General features: G+C 43.0%; 1 protein-coding gene across 4 annotated transcripts in view; it reads left to right on the top strand.

Moving 5' to 3' along the window:
- nrp1a (neuropilin 1a) overlaps positions 1-5,255 on the top strand; it is a 67,353-nt gene extending 62,098 nt beyond the window's left edge. For all 4 annotated transcript variants that reach the window (XM_079754434.1, XM_079754437.1, XM_079754435.1 and 1 more), the window contains 6 exons: positions 61-111; positions 2,761-2,904; positions 3,459-3,736; positions 4,075-4,171; positions 4,357-4,410; positions 4,960-5,255. In XM_079754434.1, coding sequence (XP_079610560.1) covers positions 61-111; positions 2,761-2,904; positions 3,459-3,736; positions 4,075-4,171; positions 4,357-4,410; positions 4,960-5,246 — 911 coding nt within the window. In that variant the 3' untranslated portion in view covers positions 5,247-5,255. The remainder of the gene's footprint in view (positions 1-60; positions 112-2,760; positions 2,905-3,458; positions 3,737-4,074; positions 4,172-4,356; positions 4,411-4,959) is intronic.
- Positions 5,256-20,334: the final 15,079 nt, after the last annotated feature.

Below are 20,334 nucleotides of genomic sequence, written 5' to 3' on the forward strand. Positions count from 1 at the left end.
GAGGCTACGCTGCGAGGCTAATGTGTGCTAACGTTGTGGTATTTCCGGTCGGGAACACAGATGGCACCACGACCCCGGAGACCACCACAGCCGAGCTGGACACCGTTCCAGGTAAGCTTCATGTTCGATTCCATAAGATGTTACAATGGTACTTTAAGTTCCAACACAAGTCCTAAAAACAGCCCTAATGGGAAACTGTTCAATGTTTGTGAAAGCAAAATGCCTGCTGTGTTATGGAGTCCTGAGCCACCGCAAGGCGCGGTTATTAAAACTCCATGTTTTACATTATGGATATTTAGGTGTGGCGTATTCTGTTGAATGCACGCGTTATCATCCAATGTCCGTTTTGAAGGGAATCTCGGAGTGATTAAGGCTGTTGATACGAGCCTGCATTGGGTCGGGGGGGTTGATGGACGAGGATGAGTGGGGGGGGGGGGGGGGCTCGATGATGATTAGCACTGGGGCTCTGCTGCTGCCTCCTCAGCATAATCACTAATCACTTGGCTGATACACACACACACACACACACACACACACTACTTACATATACACACGCACTCACCCAGAGGAAATTAGGTGAATATTTTATCACACACATGCACACATATATACACCTACATCATTTCTGACAGCTTTCATACACATCCTGCACGTATCACACACGCGCGCACATGCCCGCACACACAAGCGCACACACTTGCATGCACACAGCGTCTCCATGAGAGCCCTTGAGACGGCGGCCGGCTGGGAGGCTGTGGTCCGGTCTGACCTTGTCTAATGGACCGCAGACTGAACCCAGGACACACACACACTCACACACACATGCATAGTCCCACTCACGCACACACACACTCAAACTCACACTCATGCACACACACGAACACTCATGCACACACATTCACGCACGCATACATACACACCTACACATACACACACACATACATACACTCACACACACTCTGTCAGCAGCCTCTGTGGGCCGCCCACTGTCTCCGCTCAACCAAAGCAACAATTTAAAATGAGAATACAAACACACACACACACAGACACACACACGCAGCCTTGCAGGTGTGCGTGTGTGCGTGAGCCTCCCAGGGTGTTATTGCAAATAAACACTCTTGCATTTAAATTCCTCCGTTAAGAGGGCCTCGGTTCATGCATTCTAATGAGCGCTGCGTGTTTGTGTGCGTTTCATTTCTCATCTGCGCGCAAATGTGTGTGTGTGTGTGTGTGTGTGTGTGCGTGTGTGCGTGGGTGTGTTCCTAATGCCCACATGTCATTAAATGTATTTTCCATGGGCATATGGCAGCAACAAAAAAAACCCCACCTTTAGTCAAAAGACCATGGGCGTCGGCCCGGCTGCTCGTCTTACTGTTGGACTCGTCCAACAGTGTCCGCACCGGCATGGACCGAAAGGACGAGTCCAAAGCCCCTTTAATTGGGAATGTTATTATGGTCCTATTATAGGAATGAAACATGTTGCTATAGTGTGTGTGTGTGTGTGTGAGTGTGTGTGTGTGTGTGTGTGTGTGTGTGTGTGTGTGTGCCTGCCTGTGTGTGTGTGCGTGTGTGAAATGCAGCTCCACATGGGAATTCCATCCGTTGTGTCTTATGGATAAATAGATTGGCTTTTGCCGTGCAAAAGCTAGTTAAAAAACTCTTCCATTATTAAAAGGGAAATATCGGCCTCTGCTCTGGATCCCCTCGCACTCGATCTCCAAAGACACATGTGTCTGAGGCTTTAGCTACCATCCCAGGCATCCATCCCCCCCCCCCTCTCTCTCTCTCTCTCTCTCTCTCTCTCTCTCTCGCTTTCCCTCTCTCTCTCGCTCTCTCTCTCTCTCTCTCTCTCTCTCTCTCTCTCTCTCTCTCTCCCTTTCCCCCATTGTGTTCCTTGGAAGTCAGTCCTTGTCCAATGTTAAATGCAGGACTCGCCTTCATTACAAAAAATGCTCCAAGGCATTTCCCCTTTTTTTCCAGCGCTGCAAGCGTCTTTGGGAATGGGGTGGTGGTGGTGGTGGTGGTGGGGGTTAGGACGTGGGTAAGGGTGTGTGGAAATAGGGGGGGATCCCTGTGGCCATTGTTAAAACCTCAAGTCCCTGCTCTCATTATAGAAAACGGCGTCTGTGTGTGTGTGTGTGTGAGTGTGTGTGTGTGTGTGTGTGTGTGTGTGTGTGTGTGTGTGTGTGTGTGTGTGTGTGTGTGTGTGTGTGGGGTGGGCTTTCCCCGGGATCGCCGCTTGCTCCACTTTTTTCCTGTCCAACTTTTTCTCATTTCTTTGCAACGTGCATCTAAAGGAGATCATTAAAAACAGAGCCTGGATGGACGTTGCGGCCTGCATGGGGTCCCCTCCGCTCCCTACAGCCTCATAACCCGTACCTCCTACTGGAGAAGGTTGCCTACCCTCCCTGCTCCTACCCGTCCCTGCTGCTCGGTCTCCGCTCCCTCCACCCCCTATTATGTTCTCCTCTCGCCAATGTGGGGATGCTCTGCCCTCTGTTCGGCAGTCCTCTGCTGCCATCTAGTGGTTGTAATGAGTATCTGAGCTGTAGTCAAGAGCCAAGCCTTCGCTCGCTCTTGGCAACGTCTCTGTTTGTAATCATTTAGGACCGTACTCATTTAAGTATCGGGGTCATTGGCGTACACAACTAATCATAATTAAAAGTGATTAGTACCATTCATTAGAATCACAGCGATGGTAAAGTTAGGGAGTGTGTTTCCCTGCTGACGGGTTCTGTGTATCCGTCCCCCCCTGCACAGCCTTCCTGTGGTTCGCCTGTGACTTCGGCTGGGCCAGCGACCCCTCCTTCTGCAGCTGGACGTCCGAGGACACAGGATCAAGGTGGCAGATCCAGTCCAGCGGCACCCCCACCCTCAACACCGGCCCAAATATGGACCACACGGGTGAGGATCACAATTACAAGATCAAATCACCGTGGACATCAAAAAAAAAAAAAATCCATTGTACAATGTCAATACGCAGTCCAAGGAAGCATGAGTGCATGCATTAATGTGTGCACATTAATTCAAATGTATTCATTGATATGTATACTAATTGAGATCCTAGTTTACTCATCGATCTTTCCCACGCGTAAAATGCTTAAGATGGATGGCAATCGTGGATAATGACATTTATAAAACCCTGCATGGCTGGGTTGCTCTCTACGAAAATAGGTAGTACAAGGACTGTTAGTGTACTGTATTTCAATTTTAAAACGTGGCACTTAAAAATAGTACTTAGCATTGTGTAGCGTCTTATCCTAGCCATCTCTGTTGGATATGGGATACGGGTTAACCTAGCAATTGTAAGTGCTTGGCACTTACTGTACCGACAGCGATATAATGTTTCTCTTTCTTCTGACAAATGTACTTATTGTAAGCCGCTTCGGATCAAAGCGCCTGCTAAACGCCCTGAACGCAAATGTAAAAGTCCCACTCCCTCCGCATCTCTCTGGCAGGGGGTTCGGGTAACTTCATCTACACGCTGGCCATCGGCCACCAGGAGACGGCGGTGGCGCGGTTGGTCAGCCCCATGATCATTTCCCCCGACGCCGACCTCTGCGTCTCCTTCTGGTACCACATGTTCGGCCCGCGCATCGGCATGCTGCACCTGAAGCAGCGCAAGCAGACCCCCGAAGGACCCGCCGACGTGGTGCTGTGGACCGTCAGCGGTCACCAGGGCAACCGCTGGAGGGAAGGCCGCATTCTCATCCCGCACTCTGACAAACCCTACCAGGTGAGCCCTCGGGGGGAGGGGGGAAGAGGAGACGGGATGAGGGGTCAACTGATGTCTGTGTTAGAATGCCTGGACTGTGCTCATGTTCTGTTCTGTATGGGTCAGTTACTCATGTCGGTTAATGTCGGGCGTTTGGGTTTTTGTTCACGTCCGTGACCTAAAATATCGGACAATTATCTGGCAAATAAAATATAGTTGAAGGAAGGTATTGGGGGCCGTCGTAAGGGCCTTGAAGGTAGTGCGTGTGATCTTACTATTGTTCACTGTTGCCCCGTGACCTGAGGATTTGTCGGAAGCTCGCTTCATCCGGGGTGTGTCGTCCTCTGCTTCTCTTCCAGGTGGTGATTGAAGGTCTGGCGGAGAGGAAGAGCTGGGGAGACATCGCCGTGGACGACATAAAGATTCTGGACGGCATCAGCATGGCCGAATGCCACGGTACGTCGTGATTCTCTGAAAGCTCCCGGTCTAGATGATGGGCGTATTGAAATAGTGTGAGATGGGGCTGGAAGAAGGAATGGAGATAAGTATGAGGATAGAGACGCGTTTTTCTCAACGTTTGCTACGGATGCCCTCGTGTTTTGGTGCGGTGCTGCGTTCTGATTGGTTCTCTGTTTCAACAGATCCGTTTGTGCCCACGGAGCCAATGCTGACGGAAAATCGACTCAATAAAATCAGTAAGTCTGCTCAAAACTTCTTCTGATTAGGATTCTGGTTTAAAAAGCCCTTCGCTTCTGTTCAACCAAATATTACACAAGTTCTTAGCGCTTTTTGAGAATTCCAAACTAATCTATTATCGAATTTGCGGCCATATTTGTTAGGCCTTCACTTTGATACATATTTGATTGCATAATGGAATGTTCTTCCTTTTTCAAAAAACATCAATATGAAAATTGTACCTATCTAGAAAACTAAGAATGAGGGCTTGAAAATGTTTGGCCAAATGTTTAATAATCTTGAATATTATTAAACAGTTGAAGACTAAGTCCATAAAACTGACTATAATATTTTATCATAAGGTCAAATTATCCCTTTCATTTGGTCCATGCTGAAGTCCTTATGTGTGGGCAAACTTAAATGGATAATTCACCCTAACAAAACATAACATTTCAACCTTACGCTATACTATTACAGTACGGGTAACATTATAATTGAAACAGCTCATCCGCTGTATAAACTCACATGAAGGAACCAACGTTGACCTTTCCCTGGCGTCTCTCCCCCAGTCGAGGAGACCACCGACTACCCGGACCTGGTGGTTAGCAACGAGATCAGCGGGACGGGCAACATGCTGAAGACCCTCGACCCCATCCTCATCACCATCATCGCCATGTCCGCCCTGGGCGTCTTCCTGGGCGCCATCTGCGGCGTGGTGCTGTACTGCGCCTGCTCGCACGGCGCCATGTCGGACCGCAACCTCTCGGCGCTGGAGAACTACAACTTTGAGCTGGTGGACGGCGTGAAGCTAAAGAAGGACAAGCTCAACGTACAGAACTCGTACTCGGAGGCGTGAGGAGATGGAGGAGGAGATGGAGATGGAGGAGGAGGAGGAGGAAGAGGAGGAAGAGTGTTTTTTGTGTGGCAGGGAGGACGCGCAGTGCCGAGCGCCAATCTCCAAGATTGTAGCGCGAGACTGAAGGCATACTCTCTCCCCATATATATATGAATATATATATAAATATATATATATATATATATATATATATATGAATATATATATGTATATATATAGCTATCTATATCAGTGAGTGGCCGGGCTAAAGGGACTGCCAGTGTTGCTAGCTCACTGGATGATTGACAGGTTCAGGAACCAACGGGAAGTTCAGACTGATCCACGCTTTTCTCAGGAGCAACAGTAAAATAAAAAAGAACCTACCAGTAGGGGGCACTGTGTACAAATCAAATACAAGAAAAAAAAACTATGTACAGATGATTTAGAAGATGATATTTTAATTTTGTATTTTGATTTTCATTCACTTTTACAATCGGATGCTGGTGTTGAGACCAATTTATTATAATGTTTAAAGTATTTATCGTTGGGAGGAAACCAGTTTTTTGTTTTTGTTTTTGTACGATCAGTTCTAGGAAGGTCTGTTTGTTTGTTTCCATGGTTTCAAAGAGACGTGTCAAAATCCTAATTGATGAACCATACCTTTGCTATATCTGTGGAGTTACACCATGGCATACAGGGTTTGTCCAACCCATTACCCCCTCTGCACCTCTTTCTATGAGCGCCCCCACCCCAACCCCCATACACACCCACACCAACACCCACCCTTGTCATTGCCACCCCCTTTCCCTCCAAAGTGAGGGCCCAACCTGAAAACAGAGTATGGTTCTGACAGTGCCTTTAGTACATCATTGTTGGCGTCATCTATAAGCGTTTGTTTCTTTGTTTCCTTCTTTTTTTGTATTTCATCCGCACCTCACTTAAGTTATGATTAAAAATAAAAATGAGAGGGTCACGTTCTCTCTCAAGAAGGATTCCCCCAATGGGATCCAATCTGCTTTCGTTCATTTTGTTCTGTTCGGTTCCGTTCACCTTTTGTTTGTTCTTCTGTTAAAAAAAACCCCATGTTCTGTAAATATGTTTTAATATATTACATTTCCTTTTTCATTTTTTTTTACAAGAAAGTAAAAAAAGAAAAAAAATCAGCTGCAGTATTGCTTTCTTTCATGGCTCGTTTGTATGTGTGTGTGTGTGTGTGTGTAGTTTACAATCGTATGACGGTGCCGTGTTAATGCTTTTAGTTTTTAGACTGCGTCGCTTTGAGGCAATGAGAGTCGTGGGCCGTCGCAATATGCCCACTGCTGCCGTTATAGCCCATTCAGTGCAAACTCAAACTGATGTGCTCTTTAAAAAGAGCCATTCCTGCCATTTTTCATTGAAGCGCCCCTGTCACAAAAGGCACTAAATCGCAAATGAAATGGTAGGAAACAAATGAAAGCAATTTACACGAGAAGGACCCACATGCAACCACTTTTATTCTCTCTAGCTCTCTCTTGCTCTCTTTCTCTGTCTCTCTATCGCTCTCTCTCTCCGTGACACACACACACACACACAACACAAATATGGCATTACAAGGCAAGGTTTCATATGGTGACAGATGTGGTATATTGTGGAGAATGTCAACAAACCAAAAAGAAAACAAAGACATGACACATTGTCATTTGAGCTTTGTTGTTGTCATGGACTGACTTGGTCACCTATAAACGTCACTGTGGATTGTTCTCTCTCTCTCTCTCTCTCTCTCTCTCTCTCTGTCTCTCTCTCTCTCTCTCTCTCTCTCTCTCTCTGTCTCTCTCTGGACAATGCAGCTTTGAATGCACTTTCAACACCGAATCTCTCCATAGTGGAGTTCATCACTGGGCAGGCGGATTTGAAAATAAGCTAAGTGGCTAAGTGAGAAGAATGTTGCCAGCTAGCCAGACCTAGAGAGGAACATTGGCCCAGTTTGTATTATAGACATATGCTGTATTGTAGCTAACGGTCTCTAGAGCCGCAGAACAAGTTTACTCTTTATGTGTTTCCCATGTAGCAGCCAGAGCATGGTGATGTCATGAAAGGAAAGGACTAACCCTAACCCTTACTTCTTTAGGTCACGGTCATGTAACCTGACCTCTGCGTGATTCTTTATTTTTTTTCCTTACAAAAGGACCGCGGTTACACTCTCTTGCCACTAGAGGGTGTTTCTCTAGCACATTTACAACTCAATCAACTCCCACAACTAACTGACTTTTTTATTGCCAGTATACTCCCCCCCCCCCCCCCCCCTCCCAACAAACACACACACACACACACACACACACACACACACACACACACACACACACACACACACACACACACACACACACACACACACATACTACAGTCTGCCAATGTTCAGAAAATAAAAAAAATCAACTTTAGGGGATGTGATGGTCTGTTTGTTTTTTTTTCCTATTTTTTATCTTTAAAAAAGATAAGAAAATACATGTGTACTTTTCCTCATATGTGGACTCTTTTAAATTGCTATTGAGACTCTTTCTTGCAGACCGATGGACTGAAAACATTCAAAGCAAGGGTTTTTATTAAGAATTTAAAAGAAGGGGAAAAAACTGCATTTGATGTGAACTCCATTTGAGATTGACGATATCAGGACTTTCGAAGGGATCCCAATGGGGCGCCTCGGTGGAACTCTGTGGTTTCTGCACCACAATAATCAGACTGGATCCTGAGGACTGAACACTTTTTTTTATTATTTTATTATAATCAATGTTCTTTGTTTCGTCTGTGTGCTGTGGTGAACACACGCTTGACTGTGTTATTTTGGGTCCATTCATTTACACTCTCTGTGACCCCCAACACCGAAACCATGCGAGTTTCTGGGTTATAGGGGACTGTAGCTTGTACAACTCTCTGCTAAGCTAGCGAAAAAGGATACTGTAGCGTGGACTTGACAGGAAACTATGTTGCACTGATGAGTATATTAAAGAAGTGTATGTGTTTCTAGCTTTCATTTGCAAAAAAAAGAAGAAAATATCCAAAAACACTCTCAACTTGTGTTCATTTCTCTCTAATCTTTTTATATAGAGTTTCAGATTATGTGATACTATTCTGAAATGTACAAAAAAAGTCTTATTAAGATGTTCTCATGATGGAAAAAGGCATAACGCATCTCCCTGCAGCAACATTTACCCCCACCTCTGCATTCCCTTCATTTACATGATTGCATCATTTTGTACTGTCAATCAAATTTTGTGCAAATTTAGTTTTCGTTTTTTTTTTACAAGAACAAAAAATACCTTTTATTTTCAATACTGCTTCTGTAATTTGCTGTCGTAGGAAAAAATAAAAAAATAAACAGCAAAGCCTTAAAAAATTAAAGGCACACTAGTCCTACACTTCTTTCCTCAAAGAGCCAATGAACCCACAACCGTGACGTATGGAAATAGAAAATGCATTTCCTGCAGAAAAAGGGCTGAGCGCTGTCGTGCAAAGTGATGAAGAGAAACTTATTTTTTAGGAATATTTGATTTAATATGAGAGCATGATCATGATAAAGTACAGGCAGCAAAGTTACCAAGGATATATTCAGTGAGACAATGGAGTACCAAGGTTCTGAGTATCAGACTTTGTGGCCACAATGGCAATGCAATTGTCAGCGATCTTAATAGCGCTCAGTCAGAGAGAGGAAGGGAGCTATCTCTAGGTACAGGGAGAATGTATACAATTCCTTTTAATGTGAATAGTAATTATATAAACAGGGTTAATATTATTTTCATATAATTGTATATTATAGTTATGATTGATATTTTCACGACACAAAGGGAAGTTCAATTTTTTTTTTAAGTGTCGAAGAGTTCAAAAGTCCAAAAAGAGTAAACAATGCAAAGATGCATACCATTTAAAAAATGTAAATGGTTGGAAACAAATAAAGTGACGAGTTAATAGCTAAAGTAAATCAAGTCAGTCTTACAATTTGAATACAATTTTTTCGAGTGATCTGATGGTAATATGTTGTTTTTTTACGAGCCATCTGATTTGCTAAAGAAATCTCGTTCGTGACCAAATAAATGTGGAATAAAGGAATGGACTTGAGTGTTGCAAAAAAATAAGAACATAACAAAACAAAGCTAAGCAAATAGGGGAGGCAAAGTTTACCAGCTGTTCGTCTACTTCTCTTACTAAACCAGCCCACAAATACAGTGGGTAGCAACACTCCTAACCTAATGTGTTGTGAATAAAGAGGCCTCTGTCTTAACCATCCCAAGACACACGGTAGCAAACAAAGAACAGTAAGGTGATGAAAAACTAATTCGATCCTTGTGGTATGGTTGTCTTAGGCTAGGTATGACTCGGAGAGTGGTAAATGTTCAACACATGGTTTATTCTAACAGAGACACAAGGTAATTAAGCTTGCATTCTGGAGGTGGTTCATGAAGCAACACAGGTAAACAAACAGTTTATATCGGGAGTGGGCGGAATGGTAAATAAGCCACGCCTACATGTTCTAATTTACCCAGGTAAACCTTTGGTCTGTCTTGGCTTTAGCGGAAATGGCAAAGTGGCCATGTTTGTAGTCTTTAACTTATCTACAAAATCATAAAACCTTATATGGTGTTGTCCATTATGTGAAAGAAGAAACCATTCATAACTGTTAGCTTGAAACATGTCATCAGAAATAGCATAGACTACAATCATTTCATCCCCCCCCCCCCCCGCCCCTTTGAGGCTGAAAGACACATAATGTAATGTAAACAAAATGCACATAACAATTAATAATTTCTATAGGACAGCAAATGTCAATGACAGAACTTCATGTACAAAAATGCAAGGCATTTGAAAAATATTGATTATTTGATTGGTGGCTGGCATCCTGGTAGCTGGATCACCTCCTCTAAATGGCCGTGGAGTTCTCTTTGCTTCACCATGACCATGACTGAGCACAGCCCAGAGGTGAAACCCCCGCGCTCCACGGACTTCACTCGGTGGCTCTGATAGGGGGGATCCGCTGTGTAGTCTGAGTCTGTGTGGATGTGTCTGCCACGTCCACCTTGTCCTGTGAGTAATCATACAAAATGGGCACAGCATCAGGGTTGGGGTATTGTGTTTCTTTGTTCAGTGGGGGCAGAAGTACACAATAGGGGAGGAATTGTTAGTTCGATGCCTACAAGGACACCAGAGTCCGCGTGGTCTGGGTATTCTCGGCGTTCCAGAGACGTTCCCTTAGGCCGTCTATTGGCACTCTGTCAGCGTCATGTCCCGTTACCACCGCTGGAAGGTCTGCTTTGGTCTTTTCCGATCCAACAAGGTGCATGAGTAGGGCTTTGACATCTCCTAGGGCAAGGACGTGGGAGGCTGTGCTCTTTTCAAGTTTCCCAATCCATCTTCTGGCTCCCTTCTGCAGTGTTGGTAGTCTGTCGGCTAGACTGATCATGTCCTGTGTAGACCATGGAACATAATTTGCTACAGATCCTCTCCCGCTTGGAACGGTGAGTAAAAGTGCCATGAGGTGGGCTCTCTGAGGTGTCAGGATTCTATCCTGTGTTCAAGGGACTTTGTCATAGTCATCTTCCTCCGTGTCGTTCAAGATTTCTTGGTCAATCCAACTTGTTGGTCCATCCTCGTGGTCTGGGATGGAACCTTTGTCTCTGTAGTTCTGCTTCTTGAGTGGCCTGGTCGTGCTGTGCTTGAGCGAGCCTTTCCGGTGGATTATCCTTGCGTCGGGTTCAGTGGCGAAGCTAGACCTGTTTTGGGTGGGCTCAAGCCCACCCAAAACTTGCCTTAGCCTACCCTATCGTTTCGTCCTCAAATCTAATATTCTTCCATTTTTTTACACAAGCAATGGGAGGATGGGTGCTGTACACTAATGAATAGGCTCAAATGGGCTTGTGAAATCGAGCGCAACCTTCCTGCAGGAATCTCTTACCTCTGATTGGTGGGTGGGCGTCTCCTGTTTGACAAAATCGAAAATGCAGCATGAGCGCACCTAACATAGTTTCTGCTGTTTCGTCTGTCAAAGAGGCTAGCTAGTCTTTTTTTCAGAAAATCCACGATTTTTAGCTGTGTTATAACATGACCAGGTAATAATTCATTTTAAAACCTTGACAATCTGTTAGATGTCTATTTAATGACAGTTGACCACAAGGTAATTCTATCTATGCCTCTTCTTGAGTTGCTTCATGTTTTAGTCGGCAGAGGCTTGTAATGGTGCATAGCATGATAAGCATGATAAGGCGCAAGGAGCAGAAAAAGTTGACATGAGTGCTAATTTTCAGTTTAAAAAAACGCTGACATTTTATCAGCTGAGGGCGCTTTCATTGCCATAACAACGTGAGCTTATCAACAAGTAGGCCTGTGATGCAAAAAGGTCCTTTTTGCATCACAAGTTCTATAACAATGTATGGGTCCCTGAAAGTGAGGCGACGCAGTTTAGTGCTCCCAAAAAAGTGATCTGTTTCTCATAGAATTAGGCTAGTAGGCCTACATGTTGTACTTGTGGACTTTTTTGCATCACAAGTTTTATAAAAATGTATGTTGATACAATTTATAAAAATGTATGGGTACCTGAAAGTGAGGCGACATAGTTTAGTGCTCCCGAAATAGTGGTCTGTTTCTCATAGTAATAATCTAGTACATGTTGTACTTTCTTGCATCACAAGTCTTGTAAAAATGTTTGTTGATAATATAATAATAACAATATTCTGATATCAATGAAACAATATTTGTTTTGAAGTTCGCATTTTACTTGGTCTTCACAATTTTAGTATCCAATTTCCATATTTAAAATGTATAGTTTACTTTGAAAACCAATGTGTTTCAGTAACTGTGTAAATAAAAAAAAGGGGGATATATGGTCATCGGAGTAAAAATTACCCAAAGGAAATTTATTATACCTCAAATTTCTTATTACAGTTCACATCCATTTGATTACTCCTTCATCCAAACAGTCTTCTTTCCTTTCATCACTTTAGTGGTTCAGAACTGCATTATTTAGCTGATCCTATTGTCTATAACTCAGATGAAAAGGTTCAGTTGTAAACAATTTAGTTCTTCTTAAAGAGCTAGAGACTACCCAAAATGTGTTTAATCCTTTCCTCCTTACTCATTGGTATTATGAGTTTAACTGGGGTTAAACTGTTACAAAAGGTCTGTGCTTTTCTGACAATAAACCAGCAGACTGTTCAAAAATACAATATGTTGGATTGATAGATAAATACAGATATAGATTTACCCCCCACCAAAATAAATGTAGGATCTCCACCAGGTCACCCTAAAATGCAGCAGAATGCAGGAAATCACAACTATGATGTTTAATCCTTTCCTCCTTACTCATTGGTATTGTGAGTTTTACTGGGGTTAAACTGTTACAAAAGGTCTGTGCTTTTCTGACAATAACCCCCCCCCCCCCCCCCCCCCCCCCCCCCCCCCCCCCCACACACACACACACACACACACACACACACACACACACACACACACACACACACACACACACTTCCTGGGGCTGAGCCCACCGAAAAGTCAGAACCTAGACTCGCCCCTGGTCGGGTTGCTGGTCCTGTGTTTCTAGGGTTGACGTGGAGGTCAGGAAGTTGCACATTGGTTCTGGAGTTGCCGAGCTGGAGCTGGACCCCCTCGCCCAACATGGTAATTTGTCCGAAAAAAAAATAGTAGAATATTTCCTACTGAATTGTTATAGAATATATGTATAAAAACATTCTATACTAATAATAGAATATAAGTATAAAACATGGATAGAAACGCACAACTGCTTCAAACTTGCACTCGATAAAAGTCAAACCATCTCCCGATCGCTTAACCAACCTTTTATATTTACTTATAGTATCAATCCACCTCTGCAAAACAAGCAATCAATTTGTATTACATTCTGTTTGCTATTTGTGTCTTTCAGGAGGCCAACAGTTCCTGCTTGCCGCCGAGCCAGTGGGATTTTATCGTTCCAGGAGCATAGGCCATGTTTTCGGTGTGTGAGCTGTTTGACTTTTTCATCTCAGCGTCCCTTCCACGACGCCAGTCCACACACGGGCAATTGTTCAGGCTGTATAAGCATCCTTGCATGCTGCAGCCAGAGAAGGACCCTTTTTGTTGTTGTTTCCACTGTGATAGATAGCACAGTTGGATTCTCAGCAAGCTGAAAGAAATTGTCATAATACGCACATAATACACATTATTTCCGAAAAGAACACATCTATAATTTAATAATTTCTATAATGCTCATATTCTGTAATGTATGGTGTTCTCTATAGTTCCACAGGGTGGCGCAGTAGAGCTTCTTTCTACCTTAAAATGAAGCGGCGATTCTTTGATTGTCTAATAGGTTGCATTTGGAATAACTAGCGACGTCTGCTTTATTATTTATTATTTGCAAAGGCGATTTTTTTTTACTTATTGCCTCCAGTATCTTTATTTTACAGTTGGGGGAATATTGAAATATTATCATGTATTGTTCCCAGGCCTGCTCATACAGCCAGACTATCTTATCTAAACGTAAACTATGCAACCATGGTAAAAAAAAAAAGATGGTTTCAATGAACACTGGATGTTTAGCTAGTGTTAATTTAAACAAAATTAGGAGTAAATGAAGGAGACAACAACTTAAAACAAACATTCTTTATTCTGCGAATAGTGTATAAAGCTAGAGGGCAATTAAATGGAAATGATAAACCTTTAATAAGATTTGATAAAAATTATTCAAACATGTTCCACATTTAGAATGCATTCAGGAAAATGTTCACATATTACATAGTGGTGATCTAGCAGCTGCAGATAAACATTCAAGTTAGATTACTTTATCATCACAAACTGGAATACAGCAAGTGCTAGCCAGTAATGGGCATTAAAAAAACATAGAAAATCGACAAATGTAAAAAATAAATAGTGACTGGAATTGACCACAGTGACCTCACGAGGTGAAATGACATCGGATTATTTTATTGTATGGATTAAAGAGCCAATGAACCTAAAACTGTTTTTGTTTCAAAGGTAATTTGTCCTTTACGATCATCAACTTAGTGAACTATGGCTTCTGTATGGGCAGCGTTTGACTGTGGCGTCAGACAGAAGTTGAACTTTTCGATCTCTCATAGTTATGGTGTGGGGCATTCCATGTAAAATATCGCTCATTATAACGCTCATACACAACGGTACTTAAAAGGATAAAATAATTTAGCATGGGGCTTACAGTTTCATTTTTTTACAAAAAAAAACTGAAAATGGTTGGAGAAAATGCCAGATGAATGGATTTTCCCCCATCCCTAACACACAATATGAGTAGCCCTGGATACAGAGATGACAATGTTGCTGCTAGAGGTGACTAAGAAAGCAGACTTCTTTCAGGGCTATCTCCAATTTGTCAATGGTGTCGCAGCCCTCGTCCATTGCCTCCTTCAGCAGGCTCCTGAGATGGTCATCTTTCAGCTCCAGGACCAGGTCAGACTCCCTGCCAAACACTTTCCCACTCAGAACCCTTTTTAAGTCTTCCTTGCCGTATTTCATATCGCAGAGCCCACAGTCCACGTACTGGCTAGGGGGGAGGTTCTGGGGGAGGTTCTCCAGCAGGTGGTCCCGTGGGCAGTAGAACTTATCCTTCAGACGGACGCCGAGGATCTTCATGGTAAAGGTCTCCAGGGGGGGGTTGCTGTGAAGAGTACACAGCCCGAAAAGCCCCTCTGCAGTCCCTTCAGGACAACGAGACTCCTATAAGACACACAACATTAACATCTGTTACCGCCACACCCCCAATGACAAAACACACACAGAACTCCCACCATGGTCTAGTAGTCTGGTAGATGGCTTTCTATAGAGCCATTGTTTTGTCAATATTCCTGCACAACAGGGGAATTACATAGTAGGAGGAGGCGGAGCTCCAGTGTGAATGTAACGCAGACAACTGACTTTCAGGAGTGGAAACTGACACTTTTTCTTTTGCAGTTTCTAGACCAATCCAAAAAATTGCCTATCTTGACCTGAAACAACAGAAATACATTGTGGTAACATAAAACATGTTGTGCTATGCGTGTTTACTTGAATTTGTCCATGTTGATGAATTCTTGTCGTAGTCCAGTGTCGAAGACCACCACAGACCAGGCCTGGTCTTTGGTCCTCATGCTGGTTCTGAAGAACTGGGACTTCTTATTTTGGAGGATCTCTGAGACCTGCTGAAGGTAGCCCTCCCCAGAACTCGGCCCCTTTGCTTTTCTTGTCGAGCCTAATAATACAATAAATAAATACAAACAATAATTCAATTCATAACAATTTAATGCAGGCACTCAAAGGTCTTGTGCATTGTGTGTGTGTGTGTGTGTGTGTGTGTGTAAGATATTCAATCGAAGAACAGATCTAGACTTTTAATTGTATGGTTTGGATTTACGTTATGCTTTGTTTCATTGAAGATACTCATAACAGAATATCTAACAAGGCAGTGATTGCATTTTTGCGGTGTTTACATGCACTGCTCGATCTGATACGATCTGAAGCCAGTGTGTTGATTGATGACCGTTTGCGCGATCATTTGAGAACGAGGGGGGAGTTGTCTGTGAACGAGCGAACGATTCTGAACGATTCTTCTTGGGGAACTGAACGACGCAAACTGAATCAAGGAAAATTATCACAAAAGGTTGCCTCGTCCGGGTGCCGAAGAGGATCCTGGGTGTGGCTGACATGGAGGAGCTGGAGCATGAAGTCATCACTGACCACAACACTGACCACAGCTATTCAAGAGACACAGGCCCTGGCATTGTAGAACCATGCGTGAATCTATCCTGCCAGGCTCCAACATTTGCGTTGGAAAGTGAGTGCGCGCGGCTCCAAGCTGAGGTCAGTGAGTTAAGGGCCAGGGTAGAGGAGCGGTCCTTGAATGAGGAGGCATTAAGGGACAATGACACCATGGTGCAGGATCTCACAGGTCTTCCAACCTTCACCAAATTAATAGTTTGGTTTAATCTTGTTAACGAGTTTATAAAAGTTGGACAATCAATCACCCCATTCTAATGTTTGATCCTAACATTAATGAGACCTGAGGCTTAATGTGCCGCTTCACTTTTTAGATTTTTTTGGGAGGATTTTCTAAGTCAACTGCTGTCAGAGTGTTTAATAGCACATTAGATGTATTGTTTTTCAGATTATCAGAACTAATCTCATGGCCACCTAAAGAACAAATTCAAATAAGTCTCCCAATGTGTTTTCGTAATAACTTTAAAAACTGCACCTCCATAATTGATTGTTTTAAAATATTTATAGAAAAGCCAAAGGACCTGAGATGCCGACATACAATGTAAGCACCACAACACCGCAACATTTCTGATCTCAATTACACCACAAGGTGTTATATCCTATGTGTCAAAAGGTTGGGGGGGTCGCACAAGTGTCAAGCGCATAACAGAACATTGTGGATATCTTGATAAATTGTCACCAGGAGATGTCATTCTAGCTGATAGAGGTTTTAATGTTAAAGATAGCATAGGTCTGTATTGTGCTCAGCTGAAAATACCGGCATTTACCAAAGGCAAGACACAGCTGCATCCACTGGAGCTAGAGGCAACAAGGGGACTGGCAGCTGTCAGGATCCATGCGGAGAGAGTCATTGGCCTGGTGAGGAATAAGTACACTATTATTCAGACCACCATCCCTCTGACCCTCTGCCAAGCCGCTTCGCATGGACAGCCTACCTCCATTGACAAAATGGTGAGTTTGCTGTGCTCTTTGTAATATTTGCCCATCAGTCATCCCTACAGAGTAGAGACGTGATACAATTGTTTTCTCTGACTCTGAACTACATAGACCAACTACTATGCAGTTATTAAAAAATATTGTTTTATTGTTCATTTATGTATGCACGGATCACATTTGTCACATGACTACAAACACAATGGTCAAAAAAAGAAAGAAATTGAATAAATAAATTTTAAATATTTAATTTCATTTGTTTTTTACATTCTACACATTTCCAACTCTTTGGCACCCTGCTCAGCTTCAGACATGACTTGTGGAAGTTCTTTCGTTTGCATTACTCAGATGTGCAAGAAAGTATGTCTGCTTTATCAATAGGGTTTCCACAGTAACATCCCTAAGGTGGCATCTCAAAATTAGCACTTGAGGAGAGGCGTGGCACAGTAAGCCATTTACCCAACAGCTCAGGCAGTACCCCTGTTCTAATGAATTCTTCAACCCTCATGTAGGCCTCATCAAAAAAGCATTGATCAAATTGGACCCGCTGCATAAAAAGTTCTTGTGGTGTCCACACAATAAAATCTCCGTACATTCCTTCAGCTTCGAAACGTGGGTCGCTGACACAATCCCTGAGAGCGCAGCCATTTGCATTGAAAGGGCATTTATTTCAAGCACACCAGTCCCATGACAATCACAGGTCACCACACCATCTGGCGATGCTCCTACCCATGGTAGGCCCAAGTTGATAATGAGCCCTGATGTTGTAATGCTGAAGTTCCCGTGGAGGTCTCGCATGGTCTTCAGGTATGACTCCCTGGCAGTTTCCTCATTTTGCAGACCCCATTTAATGAAAACATGAAAGGCAGAAATTATATTTTGTGTAATTTTCAATATCTTACCTGCTCTGGAGTGAGATGCAGCTCCTCAAAAATCCTAGCAGCCTCCTCCAGCAGTGAGGGCAAATCCATTTCAAGACTGGCACCTGAGTAAAGAGTAGGGAGAGGTGGTGGCCAACTGTACAGTCTTGGGAATGTATCTGACGGAATGGCCTTCAGCAACTGACAAAATGGCACTTTTCTTAGGGATGACCTCCTGGTTTTCACTGCGGTGGAGTTGTTCAAAAAAGTGCTTGAGCTCATCAGCGGATGGTTTCATGTGATGGTGGTCGTCTTGTTTTTTTTTTAGCTTTCTCCTTCTTTTGAAATGTGTTTGATAGCTCATCATACTTCACAAGTTTCTTCCCTGGGTCTTCCCATGCACATGCCTTGTCTGTGCATGCCTGTCCCTCTCTGTGCTCAACAGCAGCCAGGAGTGAGAACATTAGTGCTGCTGCGTGGGAGCACTGCGTGGGAGCACACCTCTCCCAGTCCTGCCATACAAGTGTAGTGCGCTTTGGATAAAAGCGTCTGCCAAATGCCCTAATTGTAATTGTGTGCCATGACAACAGTCCCTTCCTCCTGCACAACTACCCATGGCCATGTGGGCTTAGTGTTAAGAGCCTGTGAATGAAGGACCTGTTCAGTGAAGAACAAACCGTTAAATAGTGAATATCTGTTCAAAAGTTAATTCTCCTAATAATGCTCTAATGTGTGACATAATGATAGCTGGAGTCATAGATCCTATCTAGTTCACAAATGATATGACTTTCTTCTGTAAACCTTTTGCATAACTAACAGGTGAGATCTAACCAAAATAAGAAATTGCATTGTTTGTGCCAGTTTGCCATGTTATTTAACTTGAATGTCTACTCCAAAGATAACTTAACTCAGGTATTGCATCAATAGTAGGGAATGTAGCAGCAGGTCACCTCCTTTGTGCTCTTCAGGTTCCCAAGAAACAGCATTGAACATAATTAGTTAATGTAGAGAAAGGAGACGATTGTACATTATGACATAACCTCAGCATCATGTGCGTCCGTTTGTTTTGAAATGTGCTTTGGACAGAGACGCATTCAGAAGTGCATTTTCCGAAGTGCTGGGTACAATGAGGATGCACTCTTTTTTTCTCTTTAGTGCATGTAATGAAAGGTTCTGAAAGATGGCATACCCATGTAGCTTACTAATGAATGAAATGTATAAAAAAAAACGTTGACATATGACCCACTATGTTCTGCTCAACATACCCAATGTTGACAACGTCCCAGCCAAAGAGTAATGGTATTAATACCTCATTCATTGTCCAACCCAGGCTGGACGCTCATACAAAAATAATCCATAATAATTCAACTCGGGTTTTGTGGTGGGTACAAAATGAATCTTGACGAAAACTCTTTGTCGCCTATGCTAAGCATACAGAGACCCGCCGAGGAGCTGAGTAGCTAAAGCTCTAGCAGTAAACTGAAGTGCTCACTAACAGTACTGATTTAAACGATCAATGATAGTAACCCACCACAAACTGTTCACATAAGTCACAAATATGTAGTACTTACCTTTGACATTATCAGATATAGATTATCTTAGTGAATGGCTGTGGGTAAGGAGAAAACATACTTCCTGTGGTGCAAGCTAAGGTAAACCAGCTGACTAATGTGCTAACGTGTTTGCTTGGTAAGGGATTATTTATAGAATGCTGGTCATTATCTAAAAAAATAATCCCCGACAGGGAGAACCGGACACAGACGCGAAGCAGAGGTGTCTTGCTTCGCCCTGAAGGGGCTCATTACGTTCTATACATTATCCCGCTTAATACAACATGGCTACTTGCCAAAACGAAATAATAACTTCACACGGTGTCTTTTAGCAATTTATTTGTTACCAGCATTCGTAGTGTTAGTTCAGCAGAGAAAAATTCCACCAAAGACCTTGACGTAGCTTAGCAAACGAGAACACTGGGGTGAATAAGTGACTACTTGCGGAGTGATACGAAAGACGGCAAAAAATCCACTTACCTTTACAGCGGTCAATTATACTTAGCAACGGTGAATTATCAAAAAAGTTCACCGCCGGAAGTTGTGAAGGGCCCATGCAAGTGAACGGCGACATGGAGAAGAGCCGTGTAATAAAATAAAATCTTCTTCTTCCTTTAAGAATGCTTGTCGATGCTTGACGGTTGTACTTGCTGCTGCTGAGGACAGCGTCATCAAATAGTAGTATTTTTTGGAATACTCGATTCTGATTGGCTGCAGGGTGCCCATTAATCCCTGATATATGGACACCTGCTTAGTAGTTCCAGTCAAATTGTCTGTTCAGCCTTCAAAACGAGAGCTGGTAAATTGTGAAAAATGCATTAAACTGTAATCAGAAAACGCGGTTATATGCTATAGACCCTACAGTATCTGTGGTATACAAGCTGGGACTAATTTCAAATTATAAATATGTATACTTTATGTTGAAATTATAGACCATCGCACTTCCCATTTAAACAAATTGCGTGGTTATTAGTCTTCAAAACGAGAGCTGGTAAATTGTGGAAAATGTATTAAACC

This window comes from Pollachius pollachius (genome assembly GCF_949987615.1).
Source record: "Pollachius pollachius genome assembly, chromosome: 17".
Classification (NCBI taxonomy): domain Eukaryota; kingdom Metazoa; phylum Chordata; class Actinopteri; order Gadiformes; family Gadidae; genus Pollachius; species Pollachius pollachius.